At 40.8% G+C, this 25,370-nt stretch overlaps 1 protein-coding gene across 1 annotated transcript in view; it reads left to right on the forward strand.

The window, feature by feature from the left end:
- The window catches only part of PHACTR1 (phosphatase and actin regulator 1), a 571,513-nt gene that overhangs the window by 32,697 nt on the left and 513,446 nt on the right, over positions 1-25,370 (forward strand). The window contains exon 3 of the mRNA XM_077769981.1: positions 62-208. Within this exon, the coding sequence (XP_077626107.1) occupies positions 62-208 (147 nt within the window). The remainder of the gene's footprint in view (positions 1-61; positions 209-25,370) is intronic.

Here is a 25,370-nt window from a genome sequence, read left to right on the forward strand (position 1 = left end):
CTGTCCCCTTCCCTTCCTCTCCCCTCCCNCCTCTCTCTCTCCGTCTCCTTCTCCCTCTCAGCTCGCCGGGCGACCCTGCTCCTGCCTCCCACATTAATGGCGGCATCTTCGGAGGATGATATAGACCGGCGGCCCATCAGAAGAGTGCGCTCCAAGAGCGACACGCCGTACCTCGCTGAAGCCAGGATCTCCTTCAACCTCGGGGCAGGTAAGGACGACCCTCTCGCCTCGCTCTAGCCCCCACCCTGCTTCCTCCCCTCCCCTCTCCTCCCTCCTCGCTGGCTGGCTCAGCCCCCTGCCCCTCCTGGGGTGTCCCCCTCCCGCCTCCCTTTCCTACCGAGCCGGACGCCGGGCTCGCTCACTCGCTCTTTGTGTCGCCGGTGTACGGAGGGTGTGTGTGTGTGTGTGTGTGTGTGTGTGTGTGTGTTGCAGAGGTGGGGGAGGGTAGCGCGTGGAGCCCTACATCCGCCCAGGAGTCACAGGAGGGCTTTCCCTTTCCTTACGGAGAAGAAAGTGCTGTCAGTGATAACAATGATCATGGAATAACCTAGCGCCGGCTCTGGCGCGAGTGCACTGGCTGTGGGCGGACGGAGGGTCTGGCAAGGCTCTGCCGGGGAGGTTTGCTTGTAGGGCTACTACAAAGTGGAACTTGTTGGTGAAATTCAGACTGGTGATTTTGCTGGGTTGATGCCATTGCTGCAGTGGTGGAGGGGTGAGAGGGTGTGGGGTTGACAGCTAGGGAGAGGACTGTATCTTTTCACCAAGCAGCTGAAGAGCAACCCTAAGGATGATAATAATAATAACATTGTCTGTTGGATACATGTTAGGTGATTTGATTCTGGCACTGGTACTGATGCGCAAAGTGGCCCCGTGGAATTAAGTGAAAAGTGGAATTAAGTGAAAAGGGAAACTGAGGTAGAGAAAGGCAGGAGGAGGGAGGGAGGAGGGCAAAGAAGGAGCGAGGAAGGGGTCATGGGAGGGAAGGGGAAAGGAAGAACCAAGGGGAGGGAGGGAAGAAGAAAGGTAGGGGAGATAGAGAGGACTGACAGATCCAGAGAGTCAAATTGCTTCAGTTGAGACCTCTCGGGGTTACTTGATGAGAGGAGCCCCGTGTCTGCTGTCCCTGCTGCTGCTGCTTCTCCAGACTCATAGGCAGACATCAGCTCGTTAGTAGTAGATGGTTACTATCATTGAGAAGAAGTTGTTCACCAATAACTTCATAGTGCTGCCTTTTCTCAATGACTCCTAAGCTTCTGCCCCAGCTTGTCTCTTCCTTTTTAGAGTCCCTTAGTGTTCTAGAAATTCCAGTGGGGGGGGGAAAGAATGAGGGCATTTTCCTGAAGACTATCCCTGGAAATAAGTTTCAAAGCCAGATACCATCCCTTTTTCTTTAGGAAACGAAATCCTTGAAAATGGAACTGAATGGAAGCATGTGTGTGCATGTGTTGGAGCGGAGAACCTTCACATGATGAGTGTTTTATGTACTATTGAAAAGTTTGGACAAAAGAGAAAACTCTGAATAGAAAAACAGGACATGTTTGCTAAGGGACTGTATCTTCATGACTAGAAGGATAATGGGAAAGGGCCAGAGCAGCCAAGTTGGTTGGAGTGTTACTTTCCTGTCTTGGTGATTTGGGGGTTTTAATCATATGTTTTCTTGTCATTCCTAGAATGTTTCCTCTGGATTTAGTGCTGGGGAAATGAGAACTTTGCTGGGAGAAATTTTGGCAATTTTTGCGCAATGCTGTGTAGCCTATGGCCTCATGTTGGAACTGTTGATCCTTCACGTGTATGCTCCAGATTCAGGGTATGGTTGTCAGGGGTCTTCAGAAGGACAGAGGAGAGTTTCTTCGATGAGTTTGTTTTCTCACTGAGTGATATTAGAAATTGTGCCACTGACCCCTTTGCTGCTAAACTTTGGTACATTCCCTTAGTGTCTCTCTTAGCACAGAAGAAAAAGGGCTAGAGAGGCAGTTAGTAAAGGTTGTTTACCTTGCTTTACTTTTACAACAAAACAATAAAATAAAACACAAAAACAGAGCTTCAAGTTTCAGCTGCTACTGAGTTAGGTTGAGCCATTTTGCCACCAGATTAAACCCAGTGACTTGTAATCTTTTATTCTGGTTAAATTACTCTGGAGGCCAATTAAAAGATTGGACTTTTCAGACAAGACTTGTCTGTCTTTTATCTGGAAATAAATAAGCCAAACAAGGTCCCAGTCTCTTCTATATGCTCCTTAGAATTTCCCTAAAGGGAAAATCAAAAAAGACACCAGCAAGAAAGAGAAATTCTATCCAGAGGATGTTGGTAAAAAAGGGAGGGCAGTCGCAGTGGACTGTGTTCTTTAGATAGGGGAGCTGTCCTCCCTCCGTGGTGCTGAAACGAAGGACTGTGTGACAGGGAGGTGACTATAAGCAACAGTGGAGGGAGGGTGTACCGAGTCCTTCCCAGTGATGGAATCCCGGGGAAAACGCTGGAGATCTAGTCACCAAAAACTTCTCTAACCCTGCCCACCTACGTTTTGCCGCCTGTTTACTACGCCTCACGCCTACCGCTCCGCTGCTCAAATCAGGCAGTTGTGCTCTAATTTTGCGCAGGCTGCTCACTCCTGGCGCTTTGTTTATTTTCCAGCTGGTTTCTGGTTGCTTTCCTGACATAGTAAGATCTACTCGCAGATGTGTCTTTCCCCCGCGTTTAAAAGTAATTGTAACCCCTGGTTTAAAAAGCAAACAGCCTTGTTTATCTCCTTGAGCAGCAAGTTGTAATTAAACTATTAGTGTCGTTATCAGCGTTGCTGAACAGAGGAGCCTGCACACTTCGGATAAATTACATAATTTGGGCATGGAGAGAACTTTGTCTCCTAACAACAATTTATAAACAATTAAGCAAGGAAGCTTTCATTTGCCCTTTATTTCCACTCTTCTTCTACCCCCAAGTCACTTAGTGTTTATTCTTTCCAGAGAAATTCTTTATTGGTTTAAACTATTTATGTTTAATATTTGCTTTCTCACACCCACTCATTATATATAAGTACATGTTTAATATTTTAGAGGTTGAGTAATGCTTCATGGAATAAATATACATATGTTCATTTTATTTGGATATCACAAAATCATTTTGGGTACCATCTCCCTTAAACTAATCTGTATAGTTGCCAAATAAAGTGGACTGGGCATTTTGAATACTAATTAAATACTTAAGCATCCTTTCAACTATATCCTGTCCCTGAGGGCACTTAATAATATCATTTCAGAAATAATTCCACAGCTTGAGTGGAGGATATACTCCTTCACTTACAGTCCCAAGTCAGTCAAAGAATAGCACCAAAATGTGGGTCTTTCATCACTTTATGAAGATGCAAATTCCAAGTTTTAGCATAAACTGATGGAGTATAGAATAGGGGTTTTCTGAACCATGACTTCCATTCTTCTAAAAGAGCCTCCTTTGTGAGGTTTTTAACCTCTAATCAGCACTTAGTATATTATATTGATAATGATTATTTGCTGAAGACCGTATAAATGCTAGAGAAAATTAAGCCAATGTATTTGCTGAAACTTACTCAGAGACATCAGACCTCATTTAAGACATTGAAAGAGGTTTTTTTTTTCCCTGAGAAATTAAAATGTGTTATAAGGACATCGTGTAACAGAAGAATATGTTCACACTGTTAGTAGCAAGTGTTTCTAATTGTGTTCTCACTTAGTAATGAACATCATTGACATTTAGCTTGTGAGAACTTACCCTGCCTTATGAGGTCATTCATTCACTGCATTGAAGTGAATACACTGGAGAGTTGCAGCTTGTCTGTTGGATGTTTTCCTGTAGGCTAGTGTGTTTTATTTATCTTTATATTGACAGTATATAGAAGAGTATTTGATACCTAGAAGGTGCTGAAACTGAAAAGTTCTCTGCAATTACATACTGAGATAATTGGAAATGTTATGGTAAATAAAAAAGCTAAGCACATCTAAAATTAAGGCATGTCAAAGGAAGGAAAGCTTCATCCTGATGATTCAGGATTGTTTAAACCCCAAAGTCAATATTGGGTCACTATTGAGAAGAATAAGTACTTATCTAATCATAAGGAACGTTAACCTTTGTTGATATTTCGGAATTGCTTTTGTGTGGAAATGATTTTAAGTTAATAGCATGGTCAACTTCAGGATACCTATCATCCTTGGGACTTCAAAATCAGTTTTAGTTTCTGAGACAAGCTAAGGATGGCTATTTCTGACTTCTGCTGATGTTCTCTACTCTTTCAGGCACAGAGGATAACGGCAGTCAAAATTGGCTTGTTCTGGCTACCTGTAAGAAGGGATGGGTCAGCCAGATTAGGATATAAACTTGGTCTCAGAAAATTTCTTTCCTATGTTTCTTGAGGAGGAAGATCTTTATCTCTTAGTTAAATTATGAAAACCTATGATACTGAGAAGTGACAGCCCAGAATGTGATATCATCACTTAGCAATGAGCACTGTCCCTAGGCAAAATTGGGAATATTTTCCATACTGAGCCAAGGTTATTCAACCAATGGGAAGGTCTTGGTAAGCATCTTCCTTCACTCTTTCACTGAAGAATGCCAATGTCTTCCTCATAATATATTTTTTTGTTACTGATTTCAAATTGAAGGCAGATCATATGGGTTTGGCTCTTATTTTGTAAGCCCAAAATCTCCTTGAAAGTATTGCTTCTCACAGTCAGTAGCCATAATCCAACTGGATGGCCATGTGGTTGACCAGAAGCCTCTATTATGGACTCTCTGATGGTCTGCTCTCCTCCTTTGCTGTTTCTAAAGCTAACCAACCTGGAAATCTCATTATGTAGTGCTTTCAGATGATACTGATGAAGACCACTCCAGATAATATAAATAACATAAACAAAGGAAAGTAAATAATTAACAATACGAAGAAATAGGAAGCCCTTTGCTGTTAATATTTAACCTGGCTGCTTACAATGTTATTGCTTCAACAGCAATCCATATGTTTATGAGACAACTTGAACACAAAATCTGTGTTACATGGTTAAGTTTTCTTGGGATCGCTGGTCTGGACACTATTAAAATTTTTTTAACATCTAAGTATTTATTATATTTACTATTATCTTATCACTAAATGATATGTTACTTGTTTAGTTTGTAATTAGAGAGAGAGAGAGAGAGAGAGAAGACCATGAAAGTGTGTTTTATATGAAAAATATGAATCAAGAGTCAGAAAAACTTGATTTTAATGCATCTCTGCCTCTAAGACCATGGACAAGTCATTTAATATTTCTAGGCTTCATTCACTCAGCCCTTGGATGAGGGATTTAGATTTTAAAATCTCTAAAATCTCAGGGCACCTGGGTGTCTCAGTCAGTTATATGTCCAACTCTTGATCTCGGCTTAGGACATGAACTCATGGTTTGTGGGTTCGAGCCCTGCACTGGACCCTGTGCTGACAGTGTGGAGCCTGCTTAGGAATCTCTTTCCCCCTGCCCCTTCCCCACTCATGTGTGTACTCTCTCTCTCAAAATAAATAAACATTAAAAATAAACAAAAAAAAACCCAAAAATTTTAAAAATTAAATAAAATGAAGTCTCATTTAATTTAAAAACCTTCTATGAATAACTGGTACTTCTAAATCTAGCTGTACTACTGGATATTCACAAAACTAGTGATTTTTATATGCAGTCTTATTTATGGTATAAAACATATAGTAGAATAGCATAATTATAGCAGTGATTTAAACATTTAATCACAGCTAAGTTATGAAAATAATTTTGATTAAAATAATAAATATTAATCATAATGAATAATTACTTCTTAATAATTAATAATGTGCTGGAAGGTACATTTACATACACTTAAAATGTTTTAAGTTTGAATATTCAGAGATTAGAGTCTTAAACATAGTTGATGCTTTGTAAATGTTTGTTGTATGATTGAATAAGGTATTGGTGAAATCTTAGCAATAAATGGAAAATGAGAAAACTAAATATTAATCCAGTCTCCGAATTGGCATTTTAAGTGTTTCCTGTTATCTTTTACAATTAGAGTGAATAAGTTATAAGATCTATATTTTCCCTTTATCCTTTTAAATTACTGGGGAAGGTAAATATACACCTTTGGAATTCGCAGATAGAATAATCCTATCTTCTAGGCTCTAACTGTGAAACTCGGCCATGGACTACAAAGAACTTTTTTCTTTTTTCTTCACAGGCATATGTGCTGATAGTAGCAAATAAACTGTTGTTTAGAATAGGTGCAAAACAATATATTCCTTTTTTTAAATATTTTATTTATTTTTGAGAGAGAGATAGAGACAGCATGAGCAGGGGAGGATCAGAGAGAGAGGGAGGCACAGAATCTGAAACAGGCTCCAGGCTCTGAGCTGTCAGCACAGAGCCCGATGCGGGGCTCGAACCCACGAACCGTGAGACCATGACCTGAGCTGAAGTCTGACGCTCAGCCGACTGAGCCACCCAGGCGCCCCAAAACAATACATTCTTATACAGGTATTTTATTTTTTTATTTTTTTAATGTTTATTTATTTTTGAGACACACACACACACACACACACACACACGGAGTGTGAGTGGGGGAGGGGCAGAGAGAGAAGGAGACACAGAAGTCGAAGCAGGCTCCAGGCTCTAAGCTGTCAGCAAAGCCTGTCGCGGGACTTGAACTCACAAACTGCCAGATCATGGCCTGAGCTAGTCAGACACTTAACCAACTGAGCCACCCAGGGCCCCCTACATGTATTTTGATACCAAGCAAAAATATTTTAATATTACACATGGAATTACTCTTTGATGAATGCAACTTCAATTCATGATTATTTATTGTATAAGCAAGAGTTAAAACACAAGTGGAAACAGAAGATAATATGTCAATATATAATTAACAATATATAAGATTATTTTAACAATATATAAGATATAACAAGATATAATTAACAATAATATGTCTTTGACTTGATAAGGTGAAAAAGGAGACATGTATTATAGTCAGTGTATTATGTCATAAAAACAAAAAAGGCCCTGAACGAACTATTAATAAATATAACATGTTCCTCATTGTATGATACCAGAAGAATTCTAACATTTTCCCCCTTTGTTTCATCCCTGTCCCCACCCTCTTTGGTAGGTAGTAGAGAGGGTGTGATTTCAGGAGGGAAAAAAGTAGGCCATGTTGACATCTTAATTGCTTTAATTTACAAGTGTTTTATATAATGTGGGATAGTTAAATAAAAGACAAAATCAATTTTATGACCTTATTGAATGATGATGGATTGGCATGATTTTCTACATAAGCTATCGAAGGACAACAGAAATAGTCACACTACTAGTTATTTAACATTTATAAAAGGAAGTGTTGTATAAAAGCTTGTAGTTTTCCTATTGATCTTTTCTGCCTCATTTATATACTCTAAACTAACAATTCAAGAGCAGAATCTTTGAATAGTAAATAGTTGGACTGGAATTGTAGTCATGAGGATTCAATGTATTTCTTGGTTTTGAAGCCATACTGAACTTTATCAATGTGATTGTTTGCCATTTATAGACATAGATAGCCTATTATTTCTGGATTTCTACCAAACAAATAGCAAGTTGGTTTAATACTCAATCATAATTTATTCAAGAGTATAGAAAGAGCTCTGTTATGCTTGATTTTCCCCATTCCATCTGGGCCCTGTGTTTTGGGAGAGAGGAGGTAGAAGAAGGTAAAAGGAAATAATAAAATTTATTCATTCAACAAATGTTAATTGAGGAAGTTAAATATTTATTAGGCCATGTTTTAGGCATTTGGGAAATAGTAGTAACCAAAACAAACTCAGTTGGTTCAGTTGGTTAAGTATTTAACTCTTGATCTCAGCTCAGGTCTTGGTCTCAAGGTTGTGAGTTCAAGCCCTGCATTGGGCTCCACAACCAGTGTGGAGCTTACTTTAAAAAAACAAAAAACATGGGGCGCCTGGGTGGCTCAGTCGGTTAAGCGTCCGACTTCGGCTCAGGTCATGATCTCACGGTTCATGGATTCGAGCCCCGCATCGAGCCCCACGTTGAGCCCCGCGTCGGGCTCTGTGCTGACAGCCAGCTCAGAGCCTGGAGCCTATTTCAGATTCTGTGTCTCCCTCTCTCTCTGACCCTCCCCTGCTCATGCTGTCTCTCTCTCAAAAATAAATAAAAAACATTAAAAAAAATAAACAAACAAAAAACCATCTAACGCTTATGAATTTAAACTCTTAAAGTGGGTTATAGACAATAAACAATATAATATTTATGTACACTGTATAGTATTTTATAAGTTAAGGCAAAAGTAAATAAAGGAACCTAAGTGTACAAGGCGTGTAGAGGCAAAGAAAGGGGTGGATTGTGGGATAGGCAACACTGGGAAGAGGGAATGTGAACAAATTTCACCAAAGTAGTTAAGAGAATGAGCAATTCCAATATGGGTGGAGGACAGGGCAAGTGAGAGCTCAGGGAAAGCAAGTGTAAAGATCTTTTAGCTGGAGTGTTCCTGGTATGTTCAAGACCTGGAAAGGAACACAGTGTGGCTGGAGAGGAGATTTGTGAGGGAACAGGGACCAGATTATACAGGATCTGGGGGGCTACTCTGGCCTTGGCTCTCTTAGGGGAGTGTAGGATGATGCAGGGATTTAAGCATAAGACTAACATGATCTGAGATAGGTCTTAAAAGGATCACTGGGACTGCTATGCCATGAGCAGACTAGAGTGAGACAATAAGGAAGCAGGGAAGCTGATTTGGGAGCTTAGAGTAACCCAGAAAAATGGTGGTGGCTAAGCAGTGAGCAGAGAAGCAACAGTGAAAAGGGGTCGGATTCTGTATGTATTTGAATAGATAGCCAACAAGTTCATGATGGATTCAGAGTGGGTTGTAAGAGAAGGAAAGGAGCAAGGAGTCCCTCAAAGGTTTGGCCTGAGCAGCCACAAGGATAAAAGGGCCTTTTGGGGCATGGGGGGAACGGTCAGAAGTTCAAATGCAGACACGTCAAATGTGAGATGTCTTGCAGAGTGGAAAGAGGAGCCATGAAGAAGAATCCTTTCTTTCCCAGGGTAGTAATAGTGGTTATGGGAGTATATCTGGAGCTAGACTTCCTGGGTTCAAATCCCCACTCTGTCATTTAGTAGCTGTGTGACCTTGGGCAAGACATTGAACTTCTTTAGTTTCTTACCTATAAAATGAAATGAATAGTGACCACCTTGGAGGGTGTTTTTTTTTTTTTTTTTTGAAGAGTAGTTAATTTTATTAAATTTGAAAAACTCAGGGGCTCCTGGGTGGCTCAGTCGGTTACACATCTGACTCTTGATTTCAGCTCAGATCATGATCTCAAGGTCATGGGATCAAGCCCTGTGTGGAGCTTGCTTAAGATTCCCTTTGTCTCTCTCTCTCCCTCTACCCTTCTGTCTCCACTTGCACTCTCTCACTCTCAAAAAAAAAAAAAAGAAAAAAAAGAACATAGAAAGAAAGAAAGAAAGAAAGAAAGAAAGAAAGAAGGAAAAAAAGAAAATGTGAAAACTTAGAATAATACTTGGCATATAGTGAGTATTCATTACACAAAATGGACAGAAAGCTCCATTACATTTTTGGGTATTGCCTCATCTTTGTCCTATTCTTCCAACGTATTACCAAAAAGAAAAAAGGAAAGAATGAAAAGAAAAAATGAAAAAATGAAGATGTCCTTCCAGTTATCACATCTTATAAGACCAAATGAGCTACGACTTCAGAAACTTTCAGATAAGGAATAAACTTTCTTAGCTAATTTTACCTCTATTCAGTCCTTGTTTAGAGTACAGAATGAATATGCCAGGCCCAAAATGAGAAAGGAAGTCACCTTCAGACTCCAAAAGTTCAGGAAATTTACATTAAAAACAGTCCATCTTCTGACTGAGGTTGAATGGATCAACTTTGAAATATCTTTTGCAAAGATCATTTCCAAATATCATTTTGGAAATGGCCACATGGAAAAGACTAGCTACTGGACTTCCTAGTGATCCCCTGAACATGGAAGAGGTGTTTTGTGAGAAGGAGGAAAAAAGAGCAGAGAAAGGGATATAGGAAGAAGACAGGAAGGAAGCAAAGTGGGAGAGAGAAAAGAGAGAGATCACAGCTTGTCAATTTGAGAAGTCATCCACATAGGTGGACATCAAAAATCACAGAGTCTTAGATTTTAAGAGTCAGGAAGAACATCTCTTTTCCAAATCATGGGCATAAATATTCTGTGATGGGTTTGGAGATGTGCTGATTCCCAATCTGACTCTGCTACTTAGGTGCTGAATCATCTCTGAATCTTTGAAATCTGGAAAGTGGGGATAACATTCTCTGTGTCTAATTCTTGTTGTTACTTTAAGGACCAAATGGGAAAATGGCTTGCCAGTAGCCAAGGGCTATATACAAAGGCAAGAGACAGATGTGGTCTGGATGAATGGGACAGCTTTAGATTTCTCGCTCTGGCACAAATAAGACACAGGAACGAAAATGTGAAAAATAGGCTAATTTACTGAAAATGTTGCCTGTGCCATAGGCAAAAATTCAACACAGCCAAGTAGTCCAGAAAGACTGACTACAGCATCTACTGATTTATAAATGCAGGTGGTGTCCATGCCTCCACTGTCAACACTCATCATGGTAGGGCGTGCCTTTGGATATTATTATCCATCCATAAGAGATAAAGTGCTCAAGTTTTTACAGTGTTTGTTATTTTGAAGCTAAAGGTAACTGCACTGCCCTCTAGAACCACTGGCCTTGCAAGGCATCTGTCCAACTTGACCTTAGGCACACACTCACCCAAATAACCAGATGCATCCCTCCTTTACAATCTCCCCTTCCATTTTCTTCACATTCTCCTCCCCTGACGGAATGCCCTAATTATTTGTTTTGACCTTAACAACACACCCAAAGCTTCCAAGGCAAGATCTTCATTTCTGAGAGGAAGAGGTTCAAAAGTCCCCTGTGTGTCTGCGGAAGTCTAGGGCTGATCATTACCTCCCACTGAAACCACAAAATCACGCATTTTGCACAGCTGTGGAGCCAGCTGCCCTGAGCTCACTCCAGATCGCCCATCATGCTGTCTTGCAGCAACATCTTTGCTGTATCTGGTCATGATGCTGGCTTGTAATCAGCTAAGAAGCAGCTATTTCAGTAAGAAAAGTGACTTTCACCAGCAGTCTGGGCATGGGACTCAGAGCTACCTTTCATATAAGGCAACTTCTCAGTTCTAGAAACAATTTCTCCATGTTCAGTAGGTTCAACTGAAATAGAGCAGGCAGAAATCAAGTTAGGAGCGGATGGGCTCTTACTTTTATTTTTACGTTTTGTCTTTGTCTCCCACTTTGGAGGGGGTTTCATTCAAATAAAAGCAAAAATTTTCGACCTATGTCTGGGTCTGGAGCTATAATGGGTACTGCAGACCACACCAAACTGTGGCTAATCACAGACACCCCATTATATATAATTTATGATACCATATAATTGTTATGAGTGTATTTTTCCACATTTTGACCCAAAAAGATATTCAGTTAATAGAGTTTAAGCAAATTAGATACTTGATACATTATTATAATTTTGTCAAGCTCCAAAATGACTAAGTCTTTTTTCAAGTTGTAAAAGCCCTGAGGTAGTTTTCCTTTATCTTCTTGTGTAAGGAGTTCATTTTAAATATGCAGAAATAAATCATTATTGTGGTTTCTGATGTTTTAGCCAAAGGTGTTTCCTACATTCTGTGTATCACTGACTCCTTGCCACAAAAATCCTCCCCATTTTTATGAAGCAACCAGACAGCATAGCCTCCCTTGGTAGGCCATTTAGTTGATTTTAAAATTCTTTTTGTTTTTCCAAGTCTATTCATATATCTGCACCTATAGCACAGGTAATATTCTTTCTGGCATCTTAAGAACATTTGTATTTCCAGGGGCACCTTGTGTAGCTCAGTTGTTTGTATATCTGACTTCGGCTCAGGTCATGATCTCACAGCTCATGAGTTCGAGCCCTGCATCGGGCTCTGTGCTGATAGCTCAGAGCCTAGAGCCTGCTACATATTCTGTGTCTCCCTCTCTCTCTGCCTCTCCCATGCTCACATTCTGTCTCTCTCTCTAAAAAAATAAACATTAAAATTTTTTTACAAAGAACACTTGTATTTCCAGAAAGAAAAGATTTGCCCGTATTTTTCTTGTCCACCAAGATCTGAGTCAAGCCATGTCATCACTTGTCTGATAAAATAGCAGCCCTAGAAATGGAAGTGTGTGTTAAGTCTAAGACCAACTAGAACCATCCATAAAAATAATACCAGGTCAACTCAAAGTAAGCTCAGATCAGCCTTAAACTCACTTCATTGGCCTCTCTGTTACAGCTCATATAATATGATCTGTATGAACAATTTCTGCTGTAAAGTTACCTCATAAAGACATATATCATCTAGAGTCCTTTCATAAACCCAATTATAGGGCAATTCAGGAGAGTTACAGCTACTATGTTCTGCGTTCTATCTCCTCCCTAGTTCCAATAATTAAGGACACTGAAGTGGAAATATTGAGGTAGAAATGAAACAATGACTGAATTTAGCCAACACAGAAAAGGCTGGTATAATCACTCAATCAGGCATTGCATTAGCTCTTTTATGGACATGTTGCCAGCTTCATTTATTAGAGGTGATTTGTCCAGAGAAAAGTTATTAGTGGGCCCTTTGTATACAAATATGAATATCTGTTCAATATCTCACTGACTTCTGTGTATGTTTCATTCAAAATTATTAGGACTATTTCATTCAAATTCAGTCACCATAGTATTTGGATAACTAAGATCCTGGTGGCAAGTGGCAGAGAGGAATAGAAGACTAATAATTAAGAATACATAGTAATTAATCATTGATAAAAAATATTTTTTCAACTTTTTTAATTTTTAATCAAAATATATTTAATATATTTTTTCAAAAATTTTTAATTTTTAATCAAAATTAAAAAAATCCAATTGTGAAAGATAAAATTCATTTTTATGTTATAACTCAGTTTGGACCAGGAGATATTCATGTTAACTTTTTTTTAAGTTTATTTGTTTCATTTGAAAGAGAGGGAAAGCACGAGCAGGGCAGGGGAGAGAGAGAGAGAAAGAATCCCACACTGAGCATGGAGCCTGACACAGTGTTCAAACCCGTGAACAGTGAGATCATGACCTGAGTCGAAACCAAGAGTTAGAAACTTAACCGACTAAGCCACCCAGGCACGTTTCCTATTAAGTTTTTTGTTCCTCACAGAACTTAAATGGTTTTGAAAGGAAATCACATAAGTCATAATAAAAAGGCATAGAAAGGGACTTAAATAGAGGCACTAAAATGCGCTACTTGTACATTGACTCAAATATGTAACACATTCACCACAACTGAGCACATACATTCAACAACACTGGTGTACATTAAAACGGATATAATTTTCTTTCCAGTTGCTGGTTCTCAGAGGACTTTATTCTCTGTCAATCTCTGCAAACCTCAAATATGGTCCAATAACCACAATGAATCTTGAGCGCATTTTAGTGTCTTTTCTAAATTATAACTGGTTTCATCTCTCTCTCTCTTGCTCTTTGGTGACCCTAAAGGAAATGAATTGTGTTATTTATGTGGGTTCATAAAAATATAAATTTCTTCCATAAGTCCTCAGTTTCCATAAATCTATTGCTGTGGTTCAATTATTTTCTTCCCCTGAGAGGGAGAAGAGTTTCAAGCCGTAGGTTCACCTTGTCCTAATTTCTCCCACTACATTCCTGGCTCTGCCGAGCATCAGGACAAAATGCCTTATTGTGGTGAAGCAGTAGAGGTTGTAGAGTTGGAAGTAGATCAAGGAAGCAGGGTAGCAATGAAAAGATAGAGCTCTAGTCTTCCCAGGGGCGAATTGCCAGGAGCGCCCACTTATTTGTAATATGTCATCATACATAGAAGGAGAAAAGTGCCTTGGGATTATTGACTCACGTGGGAGCTTTGTAGGTGCAGATGTAGCGCAGTTCTCCTGGCTGCTCTTGACATATCACGTGGAGAGGGAGAAGCACGTGTCAGACAGACCTGGGTATGAATTCTGACCCTGTTGAGCAAGTTTATCATCTTTATGAACTCGGTTTGCTTACCTATAAAATGGGCAGACTCATTTCCCAGAGTCATGAGAAGGACTGGAAGGAGGGATATAAAGAAAAGTGCCTGGCATTGTAGGTGCTCAATAAATACCTTTCAAGCCATTCAAGCAAGATGCATGTTCAATTTAGTTTATTAACACGAAATATTGATGTTGTAGCACAGCAACCATGATTAGGTTAGCCAAAGTGCCCTTGTAAAACCTGGACAAAATTTTCATACAAGAATGGATGACTTTTTATTGTGACTTATTTCATTAAATATCCATATAACAAATGTTCATCAAAGGCTTGCTACATGCTTGATGTGAATAAACAGTTTTTTCAACAAATAAATCCACATAGGAATATCAACATCCACCAGACTCTAATCTTTTTTAAACAAAGGGATCATGTCTGACTTACTTACCCCTGAATCCTCAGTCCTGAGCACAGAGCATGGCCCATAACAGGTGCTCAAAAAGCACTCACGATAAAAAAAAATGTTATCAGGGCAATGATCACTTTGCTTGTAGTCTAACTTTATACAAAATTCATTGGATTTCTTCTTTTTTAAAAGGACTTCATTTTTTGGTTTATTTTTTGCATTTTTATGTTTTTACTGAGATGTAATTGACATACAGCATTGAATAAGTTTATAGTCTACACATGTTGGCAAAAGGGCTTTATTTTTTAAGAACAGTTTTAGGTTAATAGCAGAATGGAGAGGAAGTACAGAGATTCCCCCCAGGCTCCCTGCCCCCACACAGGCACAGCCTCCCCCATGATCATCAACATCCCCCACCAGAGTGGGACATTTGCTACAATTGATTAACCTACGCTGACATGTCACTGTCACCTGAAGTCCAAAATTGACCTTAAGGTTCATTCTTGGTGGTGTACTTCTGTGGCTTAGTCACATGTATACTGGCATGTATCCATCATTATAGCAACATACAGAGTATTTTCACTGCCCTAAAGATCCTCTGTGATCTTCTTATTCATCTCTCTCTCTCTCCCCTCCCAACCCCTGGCAACCACTGATCTTTCTATTGTCCTTATTATTTTGCCTTTTCCAAAATATCATAATTTCACATGCATTTATGGTAGTGTGCATGTAAGATTTTTCCATGTCTTTTATGCCTGATAGTTTATTTCTTTTTCATTTTTTTAACTGTTTATTTTTGAGACACACACACACACACACACACACACACACAGAATGTGAACAGGGGAGGGGCAGAGAGAGGGAGACACAGAATCCGAAGCAGGCTCCAGGCTGTCAGCACAGAGCCAGATCCAGGACTCAAACTCACAAGCTGAGAGATCATGACCTGAGCCGAAGTCGGATGCTTAACCAGCTGAGCCACCCAGGCGCCCAGGTTCATTTCTTTTTAGCGTTGAATAGCATTCCATTGTCTGGATGTACCACAGTTTATTTATCCATTCACCTACTGAAGGACATCTTGAATGCTTCCCAGTTTTGGCAATTATGATTAAAGCTGCTATAAACATCCATGTGCAGGTTTTTGTGTGGACATAAGTTTTCAACTCCTCTGGATAAATACCAAATGCGATTGCTGGATCATATGGTAAAAGTAAGCTTTGTTTTGTAAGAAAACACCAAACCATCTTCAAAAATGGCTGTACCGTTTTCCATTCCCACCAGCAATGAATAAGACCTCCTTCTCTTCACTTTTCACTAACATCTATAGGCATCTTCATATATCTGATCCTTGTTTCCTTCTGACAGTTTCCATAAGCAGAAGCTGTAGAGCAAGAAGACACTTACCCCATCAAAGCTGTCTCCAATCCAGGCGGGCCTCTCAGAATTGCTGTATCCACCTCTTCAGTCCTGCTCTCTGGGAAGAATCCAGAGATATGATCGTCTCTAGAGCTTGTGTCTGGGTCTTGTAAAACATGGAAAGAAAGGGTTTTCACTCCTTTTACATTACAGTTGCAATAGTACTTGCGATGATACCATGAACTTTTCTTTATCAGTTCAGCTCAGTCTCTCCTGAAGTGATTCCCTAGACACGGAAAAAGGTTGAAAGTACAGTTCTTGCAAAGGAGGTGAAATGTTCCTTCTCCCATACATCGCAAAGAGGGATACCTTTCATTTTGCCCGTTTTGAAAATGCAGAAGTAGATATGAAACAGTATAACCAAACATAAGGTGTTTCTCCTCATTGACCTGGCTTTTGTTTTTCTTTTTAAGCTGAACTTTAGGAATTGACATCATTATGAGAAGATCATGGCAGTCTTCCACTTTCCATATCTCTGAAGACCATTGCTAAGTTTTATAAAATGAACCTCACTGAACACTCTCTGTGTTGGAGGCCATCCTACATCTCCATGTCCTTAGAGTATAAATTTGGATGCAATAGAATTTTTGGTAATTCTGCTATAATACTCAATCTGCCCTAAAATTCAGAGTGGGAAAGTTTTTAAAATATTTAAAGAGTCGAGCTTAGATAAAGTGTAGAGATTACAAGCTAACACATCTTGCAAATGAGGAAATTATGCTCCAGAGAGCCCTGTGGTCCCCAAGAAGAGAAAAGGAAAGGGGCGCCTGGGTGGCCTAGTCAGTTGAGTGTCCAACTTCGACTCAGGTCATGATCTCACAGTTGGTGGGTTTGAGTCCCGAGTCAGGCTCTGAGCTGTCAGCACAGAGCCTGGAACCTGCTTCAGAGTCTGTGTCTCCCTCTCTCTCTGCCCCTCCCCTGTGTGTGCTCTCTCTCTCTTACTCTCTCAGAAATAAATAAAGAAACATTTTTTAAAAAGGAAAGGGAAATGAAAAATCTGCAGATTCTAGGTGTTTAAAAGCAGCTCAGTTCCAGGGGTATATGCTGGAAGTAGCACATACACAGTCTTGAAAGCCAACTAAGCACATCTCTTCCAAACTCCAAGGTCAGTGTCATCACATTGGTAGCTTGCAGTCAGCCACAGCAGGAGTATTTACACATGGAAATCAACAAACACTGCCATACATCAGAACATTTTTTTAAATGCTTATTTATTTTTGAGAGAGAGAGAGACAGAGCGTGAGCGGGGGAGGGGCAGAGAGAGAAGGGAGACACAAAATCTGAAGCAGGCTCCAGCACAGAGCCTGACGTGGGGCAGGCTCGAACCCACGAACCGTGACATCATGACCTGAGCCGAAGTCAGCCACTTCACCGACCAAGCCACCCAGGCGCCCCTCAGAACACGTTTTAGAGAGCTGTTGTTAAGCAGTTACTCACACATCACTGCTCAGTTCACAGAGTTGAGCCTGATATTTAATAGACATACTCTAAGCATCATCTAAGTATATATGTAAGTGGTTTAGGCATATTTTATTAAATGCTAAAAATATCAAAGGAAAAGTATCAGAATGGCTTTGCTTGACCAATTTAATTTGACAACTTCACATTCAAATATTTATTTACTTCAAAGGATCTATGAACATGTTGGTAGGTGAAATTACTTTATTATTGCTTCACTGGTATTTTAATATGGCAAAATCAATATGGCTAAGGTGCAGGATATGAGCGTGTCTGTTGAAAATATGCTTTCATCTCTAGAATAGATGTAAAATGTGTGATACAATCTAACAGTTTTTCATAGAAAATATCTTTTCATCTTGCATTGTATTTTGGACACTTGTGAAGATGAAAGTGGATTTCTTTCTGCAGTCCATTCAATAATAAGATCAGATTGGCCAGTGTTCCAACATATCATGCAGCCTTTCCACATTTACCAACTGACACTGCTATAATACATTAACTCTATTTGGAATCCGGTTGCAATCAAATAAATAGTGAGTCTGTTGCAATATCTCCATACTGGCCTTGACAACTGAAAGGTGCATCTCCAAGCATGAAATCAACAGCTATTTAGAATTCTTCTGGCCTATCAGTCTTTAGAACAATTGCAAATCTACATTAGAGTAAAAAAAAAAGTCATTCCGTGTAGGCCTTTCCTGAGAGAGCCTTTTAAAATTATATTTCAGTTTCTTCGCGTCCATGTATTTTTCAAGCAGTGGAGAGAAAGGTTTTTTGTTTTTGTTGTTTCCTGAATAGTTGTTAACTTCTAGTAAATGCAGTGGTAGATGAAATCAGAGTCTCTGGGGACTATCAGACTTGCTGGAGGGAATTTGAACCAGTTCCTCTGCAATCTTCTTTCTTTTTAAAATGTGACTTAATGATAATCATAAAGGAACGTGTGTGCGCACACTAAGAAACCGACTTAGAACTTTGCGTTTATGCATGGGGGGCCGGTATAGGGTAAGAAATGAGAATATTTTTTCTCCTGGTGTATTTTAAAGCATTCCAGGTCATTTCTGGGCATTCTGACATACAGAAAACAGATAAAAGGATTCAGAACAAGAAGTCATTAGTTAAGAAAAGAGCCTAAAGTTGGAGAGTTCTGGGGAAAATATCAAGAAAACTTAAAAGGCATTAATAAACCTGTTTCAATTACTTTAACGTATTCTATCTAGCTGCATAACATAAATCCAGCAGAAAATGCTATTGTACGTGGCCTAAATATTATTGCATAATTGAGCTTGGTATTTTCCTTTCATGTAGAAAGTGACACTGGGAGAGTGGATTTGTCCTTTGGTTATTGGAATTGCCTGATTTTGATGAGTTTGATGTGACTCGATACAACAGCATCACTTTCTATAGGGACAGTTACTTAGAATGCCATCAAACCCTTTTTGGGGAACAGATTCTAGGAGAAACAGTTATCCCCATCTACCCACCCCCCCTTGGGTAGAAAATCCTGAGAAAAGAATGGATTTTGCCTACTTAAGGTCCTGGTAGGATGCATTATTTGCATGGAGGGCCAGAAATTTTCTTTTCACTTACTTTCTCTTTGTGAGGAAAGAATGAGTTTCAATTGTGGTTTAGGTTGGGGTCTGTGGGTTAGACTGTGGACCATGGAGTCCTGGCCCCTGGGTTTTGCATCTCACCTCTGGACCTCATTATGTATGAGCTTTTGAATCAGTAGCTGAACCTCTCTCTGTCTTTCTTCCTTCTCAGTAAATTAGGGATAATAATAGCATCTGTTTAATACGTGTGGGGATTAGAGACAGCAGGATGTACAAAGTTCTTAGAAGGGTGTCAGGTACATAGTAAGCACTCGGCAAATGCTCGCTGGTACTATTAATGGGCACTGCTGGCCGGGTCAGCCCAGGATGCTACTAAGCGTTAGAGACTCAGCACCTGTTGGGAGAAGAGCCAGCTGGCTCAGCTGTGCAGTCCCCTCTGTGAGTCGATGCTTTTGCTTTGCTCTCCTTCTGCACAGATCTATGCTTAGAAGCTCAGGAAAATAAAACCTCTTTAACCCCCCCGGTCAAATCTTGGCGGAAGCACCCTGTCCCAGAGCCATCATCCAGGCCGTGACTAAGCAGATTCAGGATTTAAAGCTTCTTTTAGGTAACTCCATTAATGGGGTTAAGTATTTAACTCAGCAGGCAGGTAAAAGATGTGATATACCAGTGTTTAGTCACTTACAATTCTAACTGCTTGAGATGATTATGCAATCTGAAATGCCACAAGATGTGGGAAGCAGGATATGAGTCAGTGAAGACTTAGATTCTCTTGGCCTTTCATTTGGAAAGCCTCTTCGGTACGTCCTCCCACTGCGGGGCTTCTTGAACCTGGTTTCATGATCAACCCAGAAGGGTGATCTGGACCAGAGTTCCAGATATTAACACAGCTACTTTACATCATACCTCTGCTTAGTATCCCCTACCCTGTGCTAGGCACTAGAAACACAAAGATAGATAAGGAAGCCCCTAGTCCTAGAGCCCAGATTGGTTTGGGTAGAGGGGTAGTAAACAGATGGTACCAAGGCATAGTTGTTGGCAGTGTCATAGTCAAGGCACATACAAGGCATCACTGGACACAGACAATGAAGGAAACAGCCCTGCGGGGGGTAGCCAGGGAATCCTTGCTGAGGAGGGCACTGGCCCAGATCTCCAGAGGATGAGTCAGACTTTTCCCCACGGAGGAAACCATGGGGGAAGCATTTCAAGAATTGAAAGGCATTCTAATCAGAGGAAACAGGCTGCACAAAAGGCATCTGGCATTTAGGTTACTCTGGCTCCCAAAGGTTGTAGTCATTAAGGAATACTCATTTACGATCTGCAGTGCGCTGAACTAACCCTGGACATCTCTGCCATTGGGGAGCGCAGACTGAGGGAGGATAGCCATGGAAGGTGTCCGGGAGGTGGTGTGCATGCTCTACCAGCAGAAAATAGAGATCTTCCCCAGCAGAGCCTCCGGATCTGGTGGAGGGTCATAGTAGAGCATGGAGGCTGGAATAAGGCCTCCGGAATGAGAGGCACCATCCCCCCACCCAGGAAGGCAAGTGAAAGGGGGGTGTGTGAAGGCATGGGTCAGGGCACGTGCAACCTCTCAAAGAGCAGGAAATCTGGTGCAAATTGAGAGTGTGTGAGCAAGAACTGCAGGGCAGCCTAGGGAGGAGACGGGATAACGCAGGCATCAGAGGACACCCAGCAGCAGTGAGGAAGACGGATGGAGAGGGCCGATACTGGAGGCAGGGAGGTGCTTAGTTTAAGTTAAGCATTTGCCAAGACTGGGGCCATAATAGGATGGAAAACTGATTTAGAATCAAGATATTTAAAAAAGTGGAATAGCCAGGACCTAGCAGCCATGGACTCTGAGGGCTCGGGGGAAGGGGATGAAGATCTCTAAGTATCTTCCTTGGGTAACTCAGTTCTGTTTGCCAGTTCAGGGAACAGAGCACAGACACATCCTCTCAGGACCAGTTAATGAGCTTATACATAGACAGGTGGGTTTGGGGGTGCCTGTGTGGCCTCCTTGTAGAGGATCCATCAAGAAGTAAGTACATGGGTTGGGAACTAGGGAGAAGAATTCATACTCACTAAAATCTGGTGGGAAAGAGCACCTAGGTCAAAGATTCTTGTTCTGTGTACCATCAGCAATGGCACTGTGCAAAAGCATAGATACCCTCAACATTGTATTTGTCTTAGGTGTACAGTGTAGTGGTGTGATATATGTGCTCATATGAAATGATCCATAATAACTTTAACATCCCATCACCAGCCTTTTTTTTTTCTCCTTTTTATTTTGGGGGGAATGCGTACAGCTGACACATGATGAGACATTAGCTTCAGATGTACAGCATAGCATGATTCAACTGCTCTATAGGTTCTGCCGGGCTCAGCACAGTGTAGCTACCATCTGTCACCATGTAACACTATTACAATACCATTGACTGTATTCCCTGTGCTGTGCTTTTCATCCCCTGACTTACTCATTGCATAATTGGAAGCCTTGTTTCTTACTTCCCTTCACCCATTTTGCCCATCTCCCCGCCCCCACTTCCTTCTAGCAACCATCAGTGTGTTCTCTGTGTTTATAGGTCTGGTTCTGTTTTTTGTTTGTTTGTTCATTTGTTTTGGTTTCTTTAGATTCCACATAGGAGTGAAATCATATGGTATTTGTCTTTCTCTGACTGACTTATTTCCCCTAGAATAATACCCTCTAGCTCCATCCCTGTTGTCACAAATGCAAGATTCCTTCCTTTTCATCGCTGGGTAATATTCCATTGTGTGTGTGTGTGTGTATATATATATATATATATACACACACACACACCACATCTTCCTTATCCGTTCATCTATCAGTGGACACTCAGGTTCCTTCCATATCTCGGCTACTGTAAATAATGCTGCAATAAACATAGGGGTGCATATGTCTTTTCATTCAAATTGGCGTTTTCACTTTCCTTGGGTAAATACCTGAAAGTGGCATTACTGGATCATATGGTGTTTCTATGTCTAATTTCTTGAGGAACCTCCATATTGTTTTTCATGGTGCCTGCACCAATTTACATCCCCACCAAAGACCCTGAATATCCACTACCATCCTTTTCTATATTTGACCTGACAAAACATTAGGAAGCCCTGCGCTATGGAAACCATGGTGAGAGACAGAAGAGAATGGGGAACAGATTCCCAAGGGACATCCATTTTTTTTTAAGTTTATTTATTTTGAGAGAGACAGAGACAGCACAAGTGGGGAGGACACACACACACACACACAGAGAGAGAGAGAGAGAGAGAGAGAGAATCCCAAGCAGGTTCCACGCTGCCAGTGCAGAGCCCGATGTGGGGCTCAAACCCATAAAGCTGCCAGATCATGACCTGAGCTGAAATTAAGAGTCAGTCGCTTAACCAACTGAGCCACCCAGGCGCCCCTCAATGGATGTCCATATCAAAGGGTATGGAGAAAAGGAGTCAGCACTAGCAGCTGAGGAGGAATGAAAGGAGGGGGAGGATCAAGACAAGCCAGAGGAGAAAGGGTTTTCTAGGGAAATGCAGTAGCTAGCAGGTTCACATGCAGCAGAGAGACCCGGGGTGGATTAAACCATGGCCCTGTCATTTGGTGCCTTTATCAAAGGTTATTTATCAAGTGGAAGAGGCCCAGCTGCATGGAGTAGAATAGTGACTAGAGGTGAGAATATTGAGGCACTAACATTGATTCTTCATTCGAGGGCATTGCCTGTGAAGGAAAGGGAAGAACAGAACCCTGGCTAGCTGGCACAGAACAGGTGTCAGAGGAGGCTAATCTGATTTTCCTAGTTAGGTTACAACCTCCCTGAACAAGCAACCGTGTTTCCCGAAGCGCTGGGCACAGCCCTGATGCTAATTCAGGACATGGAGACTCACATGCTGCTTTCTATCACACAGTTATTCAGACAACATTCACATTTAAAAGGTAATTTCTTAATATTTTTGAAATACGTGAATATACCCATTTCATAAGGGGAGAAAGGAGATTTTGTGACGCTAATGAACGATAATGGATCTGTTCAAAATATTGTGATTCTGTAGACACTTCTCTTGCTCTGGGGATTTCCTTTTATTTAGACTTATTTTAAAGTGTAACAAGATATTTTGCGCCTGCTTTTCTCTGCACACCGGCCTTTCTCCTACATTCATCTGTTAAGTAACATTTTCTCAACCACAGTGCTCAGACCATATGTTCCCCTTCTGCAGTGTTTTGACTTTTTCTTTGGTGGGGTGAATGGTACTTAGGGAGGGTCTCACCATTCTCAAATACCGAGCAAATATACTCATTAGGCTTAACAATGAAATCAACTCTTTCTGGGCAACAACTCATTGATCAAAAAATACCACACCCGACCATTGTTCCTAAATTGAAAGGTGTATGTCGTCTTCTACTGGGCAAAGCATGCCCCCCAGAATGTGACAGTCCACATTTAAAGTTTCTGTTTGTACTAGGATGTGTCGTTCCAGCTCAGAAAAGTGTTAAAACTGATTACAAATCATAGCAAATGGACTCTGTTTCCAACTCCCATATATTTAATTTAGACTTGTACCAAATTCAGTAGGATTTCCAGACATTTATATAAAGACACACTATGGGTGTGATCAGAAAGAGATCTTTAAATAAGAAAATATGCCCATTACGAGGTGCTTGGGTGTCTCCATCAGTTAAGCGTCTGACTCTTGGTTTCAGCTCAGGTCAAGATCTCACGGTTCGTCTGTTCGAGCCCCACATCAGGCTCTGTGCTGACAGCAAGGAGCCTACTTGGGATCCTCCCTCTCTCCTTGCTCTCTGGTCTTGCTCTCACACTCTCTCTCAAAATAAATAAATAAACTTAAAAAATATGTCCTTCAAAATAATGAAGAGAATAAGACAATCTGGTGAACTAATAGATTACATAGCAGAACCCTTTCTTTAATAGAGGTTTGAGGGCATCTGGGTGGCTCAGTAGGTTAAGCGTCCAACTTCAGCTCAGGTCATGATCTCAGCGTGAGTTCCAGCCCCATGTTGGGCTCTATGTTGACAGCTCAGAGCCTGGAGCCTGCTTCAAATTCTGTGTCTCCCTCTCTCTCTGACCCTCCCCTGCTCACGCTGCCTCTCTCTCTCTCTCTCTTTCTCTCTCTCTCAGAAATAAATAAAACATTAAAAAAATAAAAAAAAATAAGTTAGATACTTGAAAAACTCCACATTTCAAACTGGCCCTCAGATGCATGTACAACATAACCAGAAAGAAGGCTGTCAGTGCAAGTCATATCTCAGCTCTAATATTAAACCTCAGATTTCACAGATCTCATAATATCTGAGCTGTGACTATTTGCCTCAGGCATCAACGTGGCATTTAAAAAAACTTTTTTTAATTGCGTGGACATTTCGCTTTGTCAGAATATTTACTTCTTGTATAATGCTTAAAAATATCACACTTTCACTCAAACGTCCAATTTTGTCACATTCCACGAGTCAGAAGTCTTTTTTGCCTAATGAAGTCCTCTTTCCTTCTTTCCACTTCTAGGCTCCTACATACTTTGTCACCCATTTTGTGTTGGTTGGTTGGTTGGTTGGTTGGTTGGTTGGTTAGTTGGCTGGTTGATTCATTGATTAGGTAATCAAATTAACTGTCTAGAAAATGCATTCTGAACACACACAAAAAACATTTTTTCCCCATAGAATTTTTGCTTACTACTTTCAGAAGGAATATAGACACATAAGTAAAGGACAAGAGAAAGGAGTGACAGGTAAAAAGAAAGGTGCTCAGCTGAAAGGTGAGAGAGTTAATGAAATTTCAAATATGTGGCAATAGCGTTCCTTCCAAATGAGACAGATACGTATTTTTGTATGTGAAGTATTTTGTATTTTAAAGTTTTTTTTAAACGTTCGTTCATTTTTGAGAGACAGAGAGAGACAGAGCATGAGTGGGGGAGGGGTGGGGGGGTGTCACAGAATCTGAAGCAGGCTCCAGGCTCCAAGCTGTCAGCACAGAGCCCGACGCTGGCCTTGAACTCACGAACCGCGAGATCATGACCTGAGCCAAAGTCAGAGTCGGTCGCTTAACTGACTGAGCCACTCAGGCGCCCCGAAGTACTTTGTATTTTATACTCACATATATATTTGATAGTATTAGCTCTCTTTGCACATGATATTCATGAGGAATGTTTGCATAACCCCCTGGAATTTGCAAAGTGCTCCCAGCTCTTATTTTCTGAACCATAAGGTAAGCTCCTTCAGACCCAGAAGCAAGTGTGTATTTTCCTGACACTTCCTGGATCTGAATGCATCCAAATCAATGATTCTTTGAGCTGTTAGGTATCCGTGGGATGTTTAAATGCACTATCACACCTGCAGACACTGACATATTGTGGCCCATAGTCCACTTTCAGTAGAGGCAGTAAGAAAGAGGCGCGGGCTTTGGCACCTGAGCTGGCTTAGTTCCCAAAAAGCAAAACCATTTCCCAACAAAGTAAGC

The sequence above is a fragment of the Crocuta crocuta genome, unplaced genomic scaffold (assembly GCF_008692635.1).
Source record: "Crocuta crocuta isolate KB4526 unplaced genomic scaffold, BGI_CrCroc_1.0 scaffold24, whole genome shotgun sequence".
Taxonomy (NCBI): domain Eukaryota; kingdom Metazoa; phylum Chordata; class Mammalia; order Carnivora; family Hyaenidae; genus Crocuta; species Crocuta crocuta.